Source organism: Curcuma longa, chromosome 4, assembly GCF_044706935.1.
Source record: "Curcuma longa cultivar G26 ecotype Majalengka, Jawa Barat chromosome 4, ITB_CL_G26_1.1, whole genome shotgun sequence".
Lineage (NCBI taxonomy): Eukaryota > Viridiplantae > Streptophyta > Magnoliopsida > Zingiberales > Zingiberaceae > Curcuma > Curcuma longa.
The window spans coordinates 7224109-7239902 of NC_133864.1; the positions used below are offsets into that span (position 1 = coordinate 7224109).

The following is a 15794-nucleotide window of genomic DNA, read 5'->3' on the forward strand; positions in this document are numbered from 1 at the left end:
TCGACCACCATACCATTTGATAGATAAAGGCAGCTTCTCATTTCATCGACAATGACGAGTCTCCTCTATTACTTGTTGCTACGAAGAAGCCAAGCAGAAAACACAATGCAACGTTCAAACTTCTTTATTGTTTGTTCTGTTCTAGCAGACTGCACTCTCTTTAGTCACCTTTTGACCTCTAGCCGCCAACACACTAGTCAAAGTCATCAAAGTTTGGTAGCTGTTTATATTTAGATTACAACTCTTATACCTTCATCAGCTTCACTTTGTCAGTTTGTGATGGTGGAGAATCCATCACAAGTCCACTGGATAAGAACGCTTTCACAATGCCAATAGACTACAAGACACTACATGAGCAGAACAGTCAGTCCGCCATTTTTATAGAGGTTTTCCTTTTCACATAAAACATATAATGAAAAAACTTGTTAGGGAAGACAATGAAAAGTTTTGGATGGAATGGAATGGTCCATAGTAGGATTTGCGTAATTGTCGTTTCTATACAAATCTATTAAGAGTCAGCAAGAGTATTACAAAGCTTATGTAGAACATAATTGTCGATGATAATATATTAGATAATGAAGTGCAAGACTAGTTCTGGAAAAGAGAGACGACCTGATCTATCACTTTAGTACTTGCTATCTTATTTCTCCATTCACTTGAGTCAAGGAAAGCAGCTTAATTGATCAGCAAATTTGAATGTGCTGCACCAAGTCATCTCACAAGTGGAATGAGCAAGTACTCCGCATAGAAAAGCTGGGGAAAAAAAACAAACTATTTTGCTTACAAAAACATAGAGAGAGAAGGTTGTGAAATGTTTAACAGATCTGAAAATGTGACGATTACCTGCCATATAAACATGTAAAAAGATGTAATTGCCGGTTTGCTCATTAGGTTGACAGATTTAGCACGATTCCAGAGAATCAATGCAAGTACTGCGTTGCCAAAGACCTGCAAAACCAGTGAAATGGAATTTTCGCAGAATAAGCCGTAAGAATTTCTGGAAGATTTAGACTCTTTTGGTTTCATAAATCAAAGGAGAAATAACAATTCTAAACAACAGGCATGCAGAATTCTTTTCGATGTTTCAAGATGGTATGAGGTATGCGTCTGCAAATTGTTAGTTTGGTAAGGTCATCCTTCTTCAGCAGTGGAATCTGCCATCCCAGCGGCCCCACACGGTCGGCCCCACGACCATCTGTGAGCAGGTAAATCGAGAAGCTGCAGTTGGTCACGACGGGAAAGGGCATTGCCTCGGCTTCGTCGAGATTCGATCTTGCCCACTTCAGCAAGTCTGTCCCGTCGTAACCAATTCAACTATGCCCCAGGGGCTTGGTAAGGTCATCCTTGAATCGCTGGGTGATTGATCAAAAATTACAGGATGTAACCTCAAAGAAGAATAGCAGCCTTGTTATATGAGTGTCTGCAATCACATGTCAGCAAATACTCAAACAATACCAGAAGAAAAAAAAATTGTGATTGATTAATTCAATTTTTTAAATTCCTTTAGTGGACGAATTTCTGTTTAGTAATGGTAGCAAAAAATAATAGAAATAAAAACATTGTTCAGTCAACCAAGTCCACTGGAGAATATCCTGAAATCTGAGAGTTGAAGTAAGTGAAACTTGTTGATATGTCTAATAAAAACTAATTCGTTAAAAAATGAATTTGGTTGAAAAAATTATGGGATAATGAACAAGCATGACAAGAGGCAGAAAATAAAATGACCAAGCAAATTGCAGAGAAGTTGTCTGCATACAGTCACAAGCTTGCTCCAAATGCAGGATGAAGTGATTCCAACTGCCATTGCAACACCATAAGCCATCTCAAGTAGGTAGACACAAATCCAAAAGACCTGCCAAAGTTATCCTAATCAGAATAGTTGCACAAATTAAAAATAATGATCAATTTTCTTTTGTAGGATACCCGTCTTTGACCTAGGCGAACACTGAAGGACCGAATACCAAAGATACGGTCTCCTTCAATATCAGGGATATCCTGCACCAGATGAATATCTCAGTCCATAAGCAAAAAAATATTTCATGGTACTAGAAGACAACCACCAGGAGATTTACTATTTAAAAAAAGTAAATAAATGTATTATAGAATTCAGATTTACTATTAAAACACAAATAAAGCTAATAATAAAATTCAAGAGGAGGGAATTTAGCAACAAAAGAAAAAAAGCAGGATGTGCCAATCCTTTGAAAGCATATTACAAAGACAGGTGTCCCTTTCATATCCTTTCCTACTACTTTGAGTAAACTTTCATCTCTGTGATTTAAAAGTTATACCATACAGTCATTTCTCCATTAGCTATGATCCACCAAGTTGGTCTGTTGTCAATGACTCGATTGAACATTTCACATAAAAATTGATGCAAGCCATAGAAAGCCTTTCAACAAAATTCTGAGTGAGATATCTCATATATCAGCTAGCTAAAGTTTCTTCTCATTAATGCTAGATAAAGACTACTATAATGTCAATTTATATAGTTTGCCTCCATTACTATTATGTGAACAACCATCGCATTGTCCTCTAACATCACTTCTTACCTCTACCATTAAGATTATAATTATATTATTGCAAACTCAAAATTTGGAGCCATTACATTCATTTCTACTTCTCATAAGCGAAGGAGAGAAAAATGAGGCAACAAGATGTATGCTTACAAAATGATTACAAATCATTTGTGAAATCAGTGTTAACAATTCAATGCAAGAAAGGGCTTAGACAAGAAGTATCTATAGTCGATTGGCTCTAATGGCTCCTTCCTCGTTAATCTATTCCAACCATGAGTTCCATCTACTTATTGGCAATCACTCCATTGTTTAAATTCTGGTTAAACCTTTTAACAGTTAGAAGCTTTAATTGCTTAGGTTTATTAGTAAATATTTTTATGCCATATTTGGCCTCAATATAGTTCAATGTCAATCAATGCAATTGATAGTTAATTTCAGAATTAACTATCTTTGAATTGGTTATTGATGCTTGTTGGGACTAACATGGTTTCATGATGGTGATAATGCATTGACTATTGATCCTTCTTGCAATTAAAATTAGAAGAGAAATGGTCTATGAATATATGAATTCACGGAAGATTCAGCCAAAACAACCAGTTTTATAGATATAATAGATTATTGACAAAACACAATGCTCAAGTAAAAACTCAAATAAATGACAATCCTCTCTAGGAAAAATCATTATCGAATTCTTGTTAATCATCCTCAGTCCTCACACTCTGTTCTAATACAAAATATGATTCATTAGTTTCTCTAATGGATGTAAGTGAATCTGGAGGTGCTCTTTTGTTGAGATGACTCACTATCTCTTAAGTTTTGCAGCTAAATCTCACATCAAGATCATCCCAAATGTGACCCTTTCTTATATGAGACCATCAAGTAATTATTAGTTTACACATGTATCATTTTCAACAAAGAGTTAAAATATCAATTTAGACAAAGGGTTCTCTTTACTTTTCATTTGTTGATTTCTATATTTGCATCGAATTAAGCATAACCTAGATGAATTACTAATGAGCTATCTTTATTTAAAAATTGAATATTAATACAATATGGATGAGCAGACTGCAGAAATTAGGCCTTCTAGTTGTAATTATTAATTAGATATGGAATTACATCTCAAAGGATGGGAAGAATCCAAAGTACACGACCATCTATAAAGCACATGCTAATTTTTGACAAAACATAGAAGGTATGTAGGTGGGAGAGTTCATCATCTAGATTGCAGTCATGAGCTCATGATTCCATAGAAGGCTAAGGTATATTGGATCATTATAAACTCACTGCCTACAATCACCGTGTGATAGTTATATACAGGGTGATACAATAGCAAAAACAGTAGCCCTCAATTGTGACTACTGCTAGTAATCATAAGTGAAATTTGAACATGCCCAAAACAACATAATCCATAACAGAAGACATTAGAATAAAACAAGAAAGAAAGAATATGAAAATTAATAGCAAAAAATTATTATGCTAGCATGCTGACTTCTATTGTCACGAATCATCCTTCTGAGAAATTGAACTTCATTGCATTCTACCAATGCACAATTGAGAAACAATTAGGTTAATGTTTTGCAATGTGAAGTTAAGGAATTACCTTAAATAGTGCAATCACAATAGAGAAGAAACTCATGAAGGCAGTTGCGAATACCAAAGGTCTGGAGAAATAGACTGGTCTTTGGAAGACAAATGTCTGGGAATTTATTAAGATTCATTATCCGTAAACATCAAGCAATGCTGACATTTTTGGCTTGTGAAATACTAAATAAAAAAGCAAACTGTTATCTTGCATATTCAGATCTGGTAAACATGGATGCCATACCTGCATATGCAAGAAAAATGCAAGCTGAACAATCACAGCACGCACCACCAGAATACAGAGTGCCGCAACAACAGCAAATCTCTTCCATCTTAAACATGGCAGCTGTCATGAACTCATAATCAGAGTCAATGCAGGAAGGTAAAAAACCAACTATTTCTAAATACTAACGCAATAATGCTTTTCTATGGCATGCACATCCAACTTCTTAAGATCATTCAATAAAAAAATAAATAAATCCAACTTCTAAGTCATGTGGTACAGAGAAAAGACAGCAGCCAATGACACATGTAAATCTAGTTGCATAATAGCATAGGAATGAAGTAGATGAATCATAAGAACATTTTAATGCTATAAGATATAGTTAACTTCCTGATCCATAATAAAATAAAAGAACACTGAAATTTGCCTTTTGTAATCAGTTGAACAAAACTTTAATTTCAATTTTTGTATTGGTCTTGGTCCTAGCCTAAGCCATTACCAAATTGGTGTCGGTTCCTATTGCATATGCCACAGATTAACAATGTCATGACTTCCATCATACTCCCAACTCTTCTGAAAAAATGATACACACCCTTCTATTTTTGCTTCATTAAGGTTACAAAATTGAACTTTTTTCATATTATTGTTTACTATACCAAATTATCGCACTGCTTTGGCAACTTTGCCAACCTCACTCAACTGTTTAAGTCTCAAACATCTAGGATTTCAACTCTTCAAATAGATCACAAATGAAAGGTAATAAACGCTTGATTCAGTTTGTAATTTATACCTTTTTTCCATTAGGCACAACTAAATTATTCATTCATGGCAATCATTCTAAAGTTTGATGGTACAAATTATTCAAATGATCATTGTTTAAAAAGTGTTTTCATGTAGCAATATGCATCCAGCATATGCCATGTGGTTCTTCACCATCCTCCATATGTGCATGCATAAGCATAGGTCACAACATATTGTCAATAATTTTAAATCGTCATGTAGAATAGACAAGAAGATCGATCTAGCTTACCATGGTTTTCTTTTTTTGTGCAGCCAAGGATGACATATATCATTTTAAGCATCCACTAAGAGACTAAACAGGGATGAAACAACATTAAGCTGAAGGAGAACAAGCAAGGTTTGGTAGCATGATGGAGCAAAATCATAAGCAGCTGGCTACAATGGAGAAGGTATTATTGACTTCCCAATGATCTCAAGGCCCTAACAGTAATGGTATGCGACTTTTATTACTTGTCTACTTTCTCCTATTCCTTTCCGGAACCCTTTCCATGTACCACGCGCAACATATATGAACACAGTACATAAGCACTTACTATTTTATTATTGGTTAGTGCTAGAAATTTGAAGGTGATGTGCATTTCAACAATTATTATTTGTGGGAAGACATAAACTATGTGTATTATCACTGTGGGCATTTCTATTGATTAATCACTTGATAATTACTAAAATTAATTTTTAATAAATAACATAAATCTTAAATAATTTTTGTAATAATGAGGATATATTGAAGATTTGCATATACACTATGGTGTTAGGTACAGGACTCAAAAAAATTAGGAAAAGTAGGCATATCTACTGTTCAGCTCTACTCCTGGCACTAGGTGAGAAGATGGTCACTTAAATTTGAGTGCCATTTAGACACGTTATTAACCACCTACTTGGGTTTTTATCCAGTAGTTTTTCAATTTTGAGGGGATTGATTACTTCCAAGCTGCAGAATGCAACGAAAACAAACACCATGGCACAACAAGTGGATAATATCTCTTTGTTGAAGGATTGTACTAATCAATGATATAGTTTCTACCAAATTATCACTCTTAAATGGAGTAATCAAATGTATAGACCAAATCACATGCTCTTTCTTGTTGTCTTGAATATATATGATCACTAGTCTTCGATGTAAGGTGTCATGGAGCACGTTGTGTTGAAACGGCGAGGAAGGCAGACTTGAATTCCAAATTTTGAATCATATTTTAGACTCTTTTAGCCAAATGGTGAGCTAGATGATCAGAACCACTATACCATATGGTGTAACATTGTCTACGTTACAGAGTTTTGCAACGTATGTTGGAAGTGCACGACAAGTTTCCATTTTGTGGTTTGAACAATTAGAATGAGAAAAATCAGGACCTATTATTTTTCCATAGGCAGTTGATATGATGATGCCTATGCATCTCTATGGTAGCAGCAGGTGGATACAAAATATCTATCTAATAGCCTAGCTAACTTGCTGGGTCACCAATAGCAATTAAATAACCAGTGGACAAGTAAGTTCAACCCATATTATTCAGAATAAAAAAAATATTATTGTCTTCTTAATTGAACAAGCAAATATATTTATGCCATGGTTTCCAGGGGCTAATCTCATGTAGACTATCTACCGGGTGTGTTAAGAATCCAGATCAAAAAAATATGCACATTGTAAAGTAGTAAGTTATCACCAGAACTTGATTTAAAATAAATAGCAAGTATGTAAATGAAATCAAATGTACATTGGTTGAATATGCTGTTCCAAGGATAAAGCTGATGGAAATAGCCCACCATAATGGCACAGAACCAACAGCCCATGAAACACCAAAGCTCTGGAAGAACAAAGTAAAGATTAAGTTACCCAGTGATGTGATATTAGAAGAAGCTCAATAATCCACTACTGGTAGCAAATTTCAAAGAGCTATAATTATTCTAAAGCATTACTAATCTGCATATTCAGTAAAGATCTCTCAAAAAACTAGTAGTACCTTGATAAGAGTAATTTGTGTTGTTGATGGTTAGTGTCAACAATGGCAAAAGCAGAAACTTATTTGCAGGTGAATGAGATGATATAAAATTTTGAAAAATATATATATAAAAGATAAAAGATGTTCTTGAATTAATAAAACTTGGTTGATTATTGAACATCATTCAATTATTTAAGCATCAGTAGCATCATCATCAATATTATCATAACATGTGGCCTCAATTATGTAAATATAATGGGGCAAAATCTCATTTTCATCATTCTATAAATAGGTTATAAATTTAAATTTTAAGTAGAATCAATTGACCCCACTTGGACCAATATGGCCCCGCCACACAAATCCTTTAATTACATATAAAGAGAAAGAAACATAAAAATAGTTTAAAATCTTAGGAAGAACTTATCCAACAACCAAGGCGGCAAAAATGGAAACTATTGCAACTCCAGTTCTGAACGAATACTCCCCAGACGCTAAAGGCAGATATGGCTTATTAACCTGAACCATTAACAAAGTAAATTGTCAGTTCTTCTGAGCAACATTCAAAACAAACTAGAATACAATATTTATGGCCATAGGAATAACAAAATATTCTAAAATTGAAGGATAAACCTAGAATGTGCTTGGTTTGTAAATGCAACACAATAAACAATAACAAATCATATCTCACAAGTTCCATCTATTTACGGTTATCTTGGGGTTTAATTGTGCTCCAAAAAGAACAAGGATAGACATTCAAGAAAAATATCTCAGTGGTTACCTTGTCTATTTCTATGTCAGAAACCTGATTAAGCCCAACAATATAGATATTCATGAATAATGCAGCAATAACAGCCTGCAAGAAGAGAGATGGGAGAGACATGAAGTATTATTATGTACTGAATGAAAGCACAACTCAATCTATAACTAAAAGTTTTTCTCTGCATTATTACTTGCAACAATCCAGTTAAAAACAGGGGGGAGATATCAGATAAGCTTTCAACTGCCAGTAAAGAAACTGATATTATGCTCAATACCTGTCAGAAAAATGATTCTTGTGAGCAATGATGAAAAGAATAGAACAGTAATGCATGTATATACAAACAGTATGCATCACACAATCAATATAATAAAACTCTGCCTTAACTGTTCCAATGACTGTGTGAGGCCGAGAAAATCTGTAGAAGGCATCTAATGAAGCTATCGATGACTTCCACCAATTTGTGTAGTTAACAGCTTCAGGTTGAGATTCCAATGGTTCTGATGTAGCATTTACATAACTTGATTCAGTAGTTCTAGTGTGCACAAACTTCCTCTTAATTTGTCTTAAACTGAAGTTTGTAGGATCCCATTTACACCCTCCAACATTGCATCTAATTGTAGTCTTGCACACTTTGCTGATTAAGTGCTGACTTGGCACACAACCACCTGTCAGGAGGAATGTTAGTGATAATTAAAAAGGAAAAAAACATCAACCTAGCACATTAAGTAGACCTACTTCGCAGCAAGTCACCATAGAAAGTTGCAACAGACTTATGGAATAGACGTGCATCTCTGATTTTTTTTTCTTTTAGAGAAAAGAATTCTTCCTTTTACCATTTCACCATAGAAAGGTTTTCCCAACCTAACCATTTTACCAAACACCACTCCAAGTGTAAGCTGACAATTGTCACCAAGAGACCAATTCTCTTTTATCATTTAAAACTTGGTTCAGATCACCAGTAGATTAAACTGCATTTCGTTCCAGGAATCTATGTGATCAGAAAGGCAGTGAAACATAAGGCTTAAAGTTTTATTCCAAATTGGTTCCAGTCCCTAGCTGGAACGAGACACAAGGCTTAAAGTTTTATTTCAAGTATGGGTTCCAGTCCCTAGCCGATCCCTAACCAGGACGAAACAATACTAGTGTTGTGCTAGTTTGCTGACACATGGTGTCAATGACACTGGTGAAATGGAGGGGATAAAATCGAAAAGACGAAGAAGAGGCTTACCTCATTGAAAGAATGTGTGTTCTCTGAATAATATGGATAAGGAATTAGAGATAAATTTAATCGGTTATGGGTTCACAAGTTAACAAATGGCATTCAGGTGTTGATGTTCCTATCGAATCAGAAGAGGTACATGTCATTGAAACAATAAGGAAAGGAATTAGAGAAAAATTTAATCGCTTTATAAGTTCACGGGTTAACAAATAATGGGTTTAGAAGTCAATGCTTTAGGTTAAAGTTTGGCTTAGTCCTAGACTCTCTTCGCTTATTCATTAGGTGTACTGCTGCAGATAAGTGGTTCTGCAGCCAGCAAATAGTGGACAAGGAGGAGCAATGACGAGCACAAGTGAGACAATGAAAGGTGAGTGCTTTAAGGTAGGTTTCATCCCCGCTGGTCTGATTTTGGTTTTGGTCCATGGGCAAAACAATATGCATCACTTGTTTTGATAGAAACAGAACTGCATTTCTATTCAGGGTGTAGAAGCAATATGACTTTTTTACAAATTTCAAATAATTTTTCCTAGATGCTGGCACATCTCATATTTGAAATTTGTTTTAATCATCTAGGGTGAAATTGTTGTCTATTTAAAATTAAAAGGTTTTTAATTTAATTAATCAGCAATTTATTTTATGAGGTGAATGATAGCTTTGAAGGGACATTAACCCACTCTAAACAGCATTTATGAAAGACTCAACACTGAATTCAAAGCATTCCCAACTATTATCCTTAAACCTACATTACAGCTGACTCTGTAATTGAATGGAAAAAAAAAGTTAGAATTTTCCTCTCTATAAGAGCTATGCAGGTTGCATATAAATAATATGTTATATTCCATTTTTTTTTTATAATTATTTTGCCTACATTATTGGGCATGATATTGGATATTCGTCTAAGAAGGCTTCATCTAAGCTTGCTAACAGTGGAGTTAGGACCAATTGAGTTGTACTTTGGGAATAGGCAAAGAGATGAATTTTGACATGGGATGTGGACACCAGTTACTATTAGGGAAGCATCCCATGTCACTTTTATATTTTATATTTTTATGTTAATTCATTCAAATGATATTGTTTGGGTAGATGAAACACGTGAAGAAGTAAATGCTAAATTCAAATCTTGATAGGAAACGCTATAAGTGAAAGGTTTTAGGTTTAGTATAATAAAGATAGAATATATGAAATTTAAGTTTAGTAATAACAGACGTAATGAGACAATTATTAAAATAGGAGATGTCAAGTTGTCTCTAACTGAGAGTTTTAAGAACTTAGGATCATTTTTGCAAAAGGATAGAAGGATTGAAAGTGATATCTTACATAGAACACAAACAGAATGATTGAGATGGAGGAGAGCATCAGTTGTTTTGTGTAATCGTAAAGTACCTCTAAAACTTAAGGGAAAGTTTTATAAAACGGCGGTTAGACCCACTATGTTATATGAAGCTGAATGTTAGACTATAACTCAAGTACATGAACAAAAATGAGAGTTGCAAAGATAAAGATGTTAAGATGGATGTGAGGATCATGATTGTACCTATTAAGGAAAACTTCGGAAAATACATTTAAGATGGTACGGACGTATACTTAAACGATCAATAAATACTCCAATTAGACGATGTGAAATTATGACAAATGTGCACATGAAACAAGAAAGAGGAAAACCAAAAAAGACTTGATTAACAACAATAAAATAAAGTAAAATAAAATTTATTTAAATATAAATGATGATATAATAGGGGATAAAGCTCAGTGGCGTAAAAGAATTCATATACCGACCCCACCTAATGGGATAAGGTTTGGTTTTTGTTGTTGTTTATGTTAATTCATTCATAAAAATATATACTTAAGGTAAATTTATTTTTCTTTGTCTAATAACTTCGTTATATATTGTTTTAGATAACAGAAATTTCAATAGGTTTGATTAGATAGATAGTTATCTTGACTGCAACGAGCCATCAGTTATAAGTATACTATCATTACCCAACTTGTAGCGTTAATTATGTGTCTTGGATGACACCGACCTCTGATAAAAGTACCGTATAGCCTAGCATGCCCGACCCAACAGATAGCAATTGTTCCATTTCCAACAAATGATATACACGTCAAATTCCCTGTGGTCCAGCATCATTCCAGATCACAATAAGACCACTGTTTTTATCATTCCGACGTATTTTCCGTAATGCTAGGTTGGCAGAAAAAAAAAAAACAAGAAACGATCTCAATCATACTAATCTTACGAATAAGCTAGAAATGATTACCACCACTCGTGGAGATGCCCTACGAGTCTGAATATATGTAATTTTGAACAATAAACCTTACACTAAACTAGTCCCTCAGGTAAAAAGCGCATTAGCAGGCATAGCAGCCAAATTCCAAATTCGTCTCTGAAGTGCGTTATACTTATTTTAGAGAAACCACCGCTCTTCCTCTTCCAGAATCTCCTTGAAAATGAAAGAAGAAAATAGAAAATACACATCGTGAAGTCAACTCCACACTCATGGAGACTCAAAGGTACAGACACACTTCTTTCTCCCCATTACTTTGAGTGAGGCAACGCATCAAGCACCAGCTAGTACTAAAATGAACACGATGGGCATCCCGCCACCATCAGCATTCGCCCAACAAAGCAAATACGATAGAAATGGTCAAACCCAACACTACTGCCCTACACTTCCTTGGCTCTATGTCAAAGCAATTTTTAGGCGGAGAAATATAGGGTTCTATTCGCGTACCTCGGCACGAAGGAGAAACGGAGAGGCGAGGAGGGCAGGAGAAGTGCCGCGAGAGAAGTGAATCCATCCTTGGCCGCCGAGTTCAATAGAGCGAACAGAGATGCAGATGGCGATGGAAGAAGCGTATCCGAAGGTATGGGCTTCGCGTTCGGAATTTGGTAGTGCGTTGTCCTCGTCGCCCATTACCCTCTTCTGCCCGTCCCTTTCCGCCCTTGCGCTTGCATGCGCTGGGTCAATTTCTTCTATTCAAATTTAATTATTTATTCCAATAAATTAAAACTAATTAAAATCTTAAAAGCAAAACTTTGATACGATCCCCTAAAATTATTATCGTGATCTAACTAACAATCGCATATCGATGAAAATTGTGTACCTTGAATTGTCCTTTAAATTAATTTATTTTAATTTTTAAAGAAATTGATAGAGTTATTTATTTTTCAGTTGTTCGATTGTGTTTTTCAGTTAAACTGTGTCGACAGACAATTCGATGCTCAACAAAAGTCAGAGCAGTTGCTTTCTTGGTTCCCCTTGCCAGCTAAGTTGTAATGACTAAACAGTATTAGCTCCACGTGCAGGCATTTCCTTTTGCCTTCTTGGGGCCGATCCATTTGTCGAGTTAGTTGAGTTGTCGAGTGACTAAGTAACTCAAGTTGTCAAGCTATCGAGTGAATTGAGTTGCTGAGTTGTTAAGTAGGTCGAGTTACTCAAATATGTATTAAATATATTTTTTTTTAAAATATATTTATTTCCTCTTCGATAATATTTAGAAGTTTCGTAGAACATCTATTCCTCCTTATATAATGAATAATCAAATTAAATAGCACTCTGAGTGTTATCATGGGAAAAATAGAAAAGGAGGTGAATAGAGAAGGAACATAAATAAATTATTTACTAATTATCGAATCAATTATTCAATGGCTTACACCAAGACTCCTTTTATATATTCTAAACTTTAACAATCATTAACTCTATAGATCACTAGTCGTTACTTTGTCATTATTTTCCTCGGTCAACTAGTCCAAAATGCCAATAGTTATTAAAAAATGTCAATAGTTAGACGATTAATGATCGTCTATTTTGATTCAGCTATTAATATATCCTTTTTAATTTTTGAAGCAAATAAAAAAAATAATTCAGACAAGTAAAAAAATTAATTGTACCACTTGTGGAATTTTTACCACAATCCAATCGATTCAATATTCATGCGCACTGTGATTCAATATAAAACAGCTTTATTATTGTGAAAACTCCTAATATGAAAATAAATTCTCATTTATATTAAGTAATTTTTTACAATTATTTTCCATTCACTTTTCCTGCCTATATTTTTTATAATTATTTTAATATTAAGAATGGAATTAGAAAAATAGAAAGGGGTTTTTTTTTTAAAAAAATAGAATTCGTCACTCTAATAGCCCACGGCCGGTGCATCAATTAAAAGGAAAGAAAATTATTTCGACTTCGTCGAGATAAAAAAGTCTTATTTTTTAATTTTACTGGCGTAACTAACTTAATTATCACTGCCAAGTCAGTTTGTCAGATGTGCAGTGCATCAATAAAACGAAGGAAAATATTTTCGTAGATAAAAAGGTTTTATTGTTGCCGTATTTAGTTTACTGCCAAGCACTTGGTCCTCTGCTACAGCAGTGTTCATTTGTCTTTATCAACTTCCGTATGCAGTCGCAAATTTTTATTTTTATTTTATTTTTTAAGGAAGAGAATAGCAGATTTCGTTTTCATCATTTTATTTCAATATCTATTACATAATTATTAATTTAGCATACAACATGTATTAAAGACAAAATTAACATATTTTTATTCTTTGGTTGTTGCCAAGTGCATTATTATTTTTTTCGTCTGGTTATGCACATGGCAACTGGAGAGAAAATGTTTAAAAAAAAACAATTAAAGACAGCTGTGCCAACTTGGCAATTTTGGCATCATTAATGAAAAATAATATTTTCATTAGTATTTCTTTTCACGCCCAATAATTATTATGTGATATCAATAATAAAAATAATCATTAAGCAACTTATAAAATTAATTCTTCACATCTTTTTTAATATATAGCATATTCTATTTTTTATTCGAGCAATTAAAGATATTTTCTTTTTTATTCTACAATCACGCTATGGGGAGCCAATGGCGCAGCCCAGATTGAGCTGGGCTGGCGGGCCGGGCCGGGCTGATCCTTTTCCACACGATCAAGTATAGAGAGAGAGAGAGAGAGGAGCAGCCGACAGTTGCATGATTAATAACGATGAATTGGCAGTGTGCTGTAAATGTCACTCACTGCCACTCAGACTGAGCTGCAGTAAAGTAGTTTCATATGAATCTTGCTTCATCTATCAACCAGTCGAAGGCCACATTTAATGCCCTTTTTCATGAAAGGTTCTCAATGAGCAACAGCTTGGAGCCATCGAGTTTCTTGTTGAGTGCCCTGTGAGAGAAACAGCCACATGTCAGGAACCTGCAAGCATCGCTGCATCGACAATCATTAACCGGCGTCGATCACTGTTTATAGTCATGCGAATTCAACAGTCTCTTGTTTCCATGCAATTTGCATGCCGATAGCTACAGCCAACTACTGATTTAACGTAAGTATTAAGTTATCATTAAGTTTATGATTGGCTTTGTTTTGGGGGAAATGAACAGTTGGAATTGATTTATGTGGACTTTTGTTGTTTATTGGTGATTAGAATCAAATTAGATTTTCTCTCTTTTTTTAAACACATGTTGAAGAACACTGTTGAAAATTTTCCATATTTTTATACAAATTTCGAAGGAATAGAATCGAGAGGCTTTGACGTCAAAGGTCAACCTCGAGGTCACGCGCCGTCCACGCGGGAGGCAAAGCTCGACGGCGGGGCTGCTACGACGGTGGCGCTCTCCAACCGCCGACAGCTCAGCGACCGCAATAGTCTCAGCGTTCCCCGTCCCATGTCGCCGACAGGCTCGGCCGCCAGGCTCCGGCGGCGCTGCCGATTCCGTATGTCGTCCATGTGCATCGTCTCTGGCACACGCATGGAACCCAGCACGAAGAGGAACCACCTCGGACGCTGTGGCTCCTGCTGCGGCCTCGAGGACGCCAGTTCCGGGAGCTCCCTTCGGTCGCAGTCCGATACCTTCCGGATCCTCCGGTACCCCGCCTTCGAGCCGGCCGCACCGCGCCAGAAGCGGCGAAGACTGTCGGCTTTGGGAAAGTCCTGCTGCCGGAGTTCCCCAGCCGAGATTTGTGGTCTTTCGGGCGGAGAGTCACTGGAAGGAATAATTTTTCCGGTGAAAAAGATATCGTCGGCGGCGCACTTGGTCCGCGGACGGTTGACTTCGAGTAAGTCATGCGACCGGAGTTTTCCCGCCGAGTTTTGGTGTCGTTTGGGAGGAGAAGCGACGAAGGGGAGGATCTTTCCGGCGAGGAAGACATCGTCGGCGGCGCACATGGCAGGCGGAGAGGCTGGCAAGCCGGCGGAGGAGAACTCGAAGGGGTCCGGTTCCGCGGTAGGATCCTGGCCGTTGGTTTCGGAATGGACGGCCATTGGCGCGTCAAAGATCGTCGAGCATGAAAAGAGGAGAGATGAGAAGAGCAGGCGCGAAGAGTCGATATATTACTTTGGAGGAAGACGAAACAAAAATGGGGACAATACGAGGGTTTATATACACTGGCTGAGGGGAAATAAAAAGAATTTTTATTTTATTATTCAAATTTTCAACTCCTCTTATATTTGAAAAGCCAAGGATAATGTGAAAAATAACAGAATGAGAATCATAAAAAGGAAATAAAAGATGGATCCGTCGCCGTCACTTTTTTCACAATAAAATGCAATGCCATGCCATCCAGAAGAAGCAAGAACTCCAAGGAAAAAGACAATTGCGTGGGAAACGGGTCGTCTCTTCGTTTATATATTCTGCCTCTTTTCTCAAAGGTTTTCTCTTTTCCCACCATTTCCTAGCTCCTTCTTCCACAGCGTAAGGGGAACCATCAATCTAGAAGTAGTCACGATAATTCAAAGCAGTCAAAAGTC

The 15794-nt window shown here is 35.9% G+C and overlaps 2 protein-coding genes across 2 annotated transcripts; both read right to left on the reverse strand.

Moving 5' to 3' along the window:
* Positions 1–454: 454 nt before the first annotated feature.
* Positions 455–11964, reverse strand: LOC141826763 (putative homogentisate phytyltransferase 1, chloroplastic). Its single transcript, XM_074714060.1, has 12 exons — positions 11773–11964; positions 8206–8486; positions 8012–8095; positions 7840–7914; positions 7494–7577; positions 6837–6926; positions 4345–4446; positions 4120–4215; positions 1924–1995; positions 1757–1852; positions 844–948; positions 455–753 (listed from the first exon to the last, which is right to left on the reverse strand). The coding sequence occupies exons 1-12, from the start codon at positions 11837–11839 to the stop codon at positions 712–714; spliced, it is 1194 nt and encodes a 397-aa protein (XP_074570161.1). The 5' UTR covers positions 11840–11964; the 3' UTR covers positions 455–711.
* A 2529-nt stretch (positions 11965–14493) lies between these two features.
* LOC141828631 (uncharacterized) lies at positions 14494–15375 on the reverse strand. The gene has a single exon (XM_074716092.1). It carries the CDS (start codon positions 15306–15308, stop codon positions 14601–14603), a length of 708 nt encoding a protein of 235 aa, XP_074572193.1. The 5' UTR covers positions 15309–15375; the 3' UTR covers positions 14494–14600.
* Between the last annotated feature and the right edge of the window lie 419 nt (positions 15376–15794).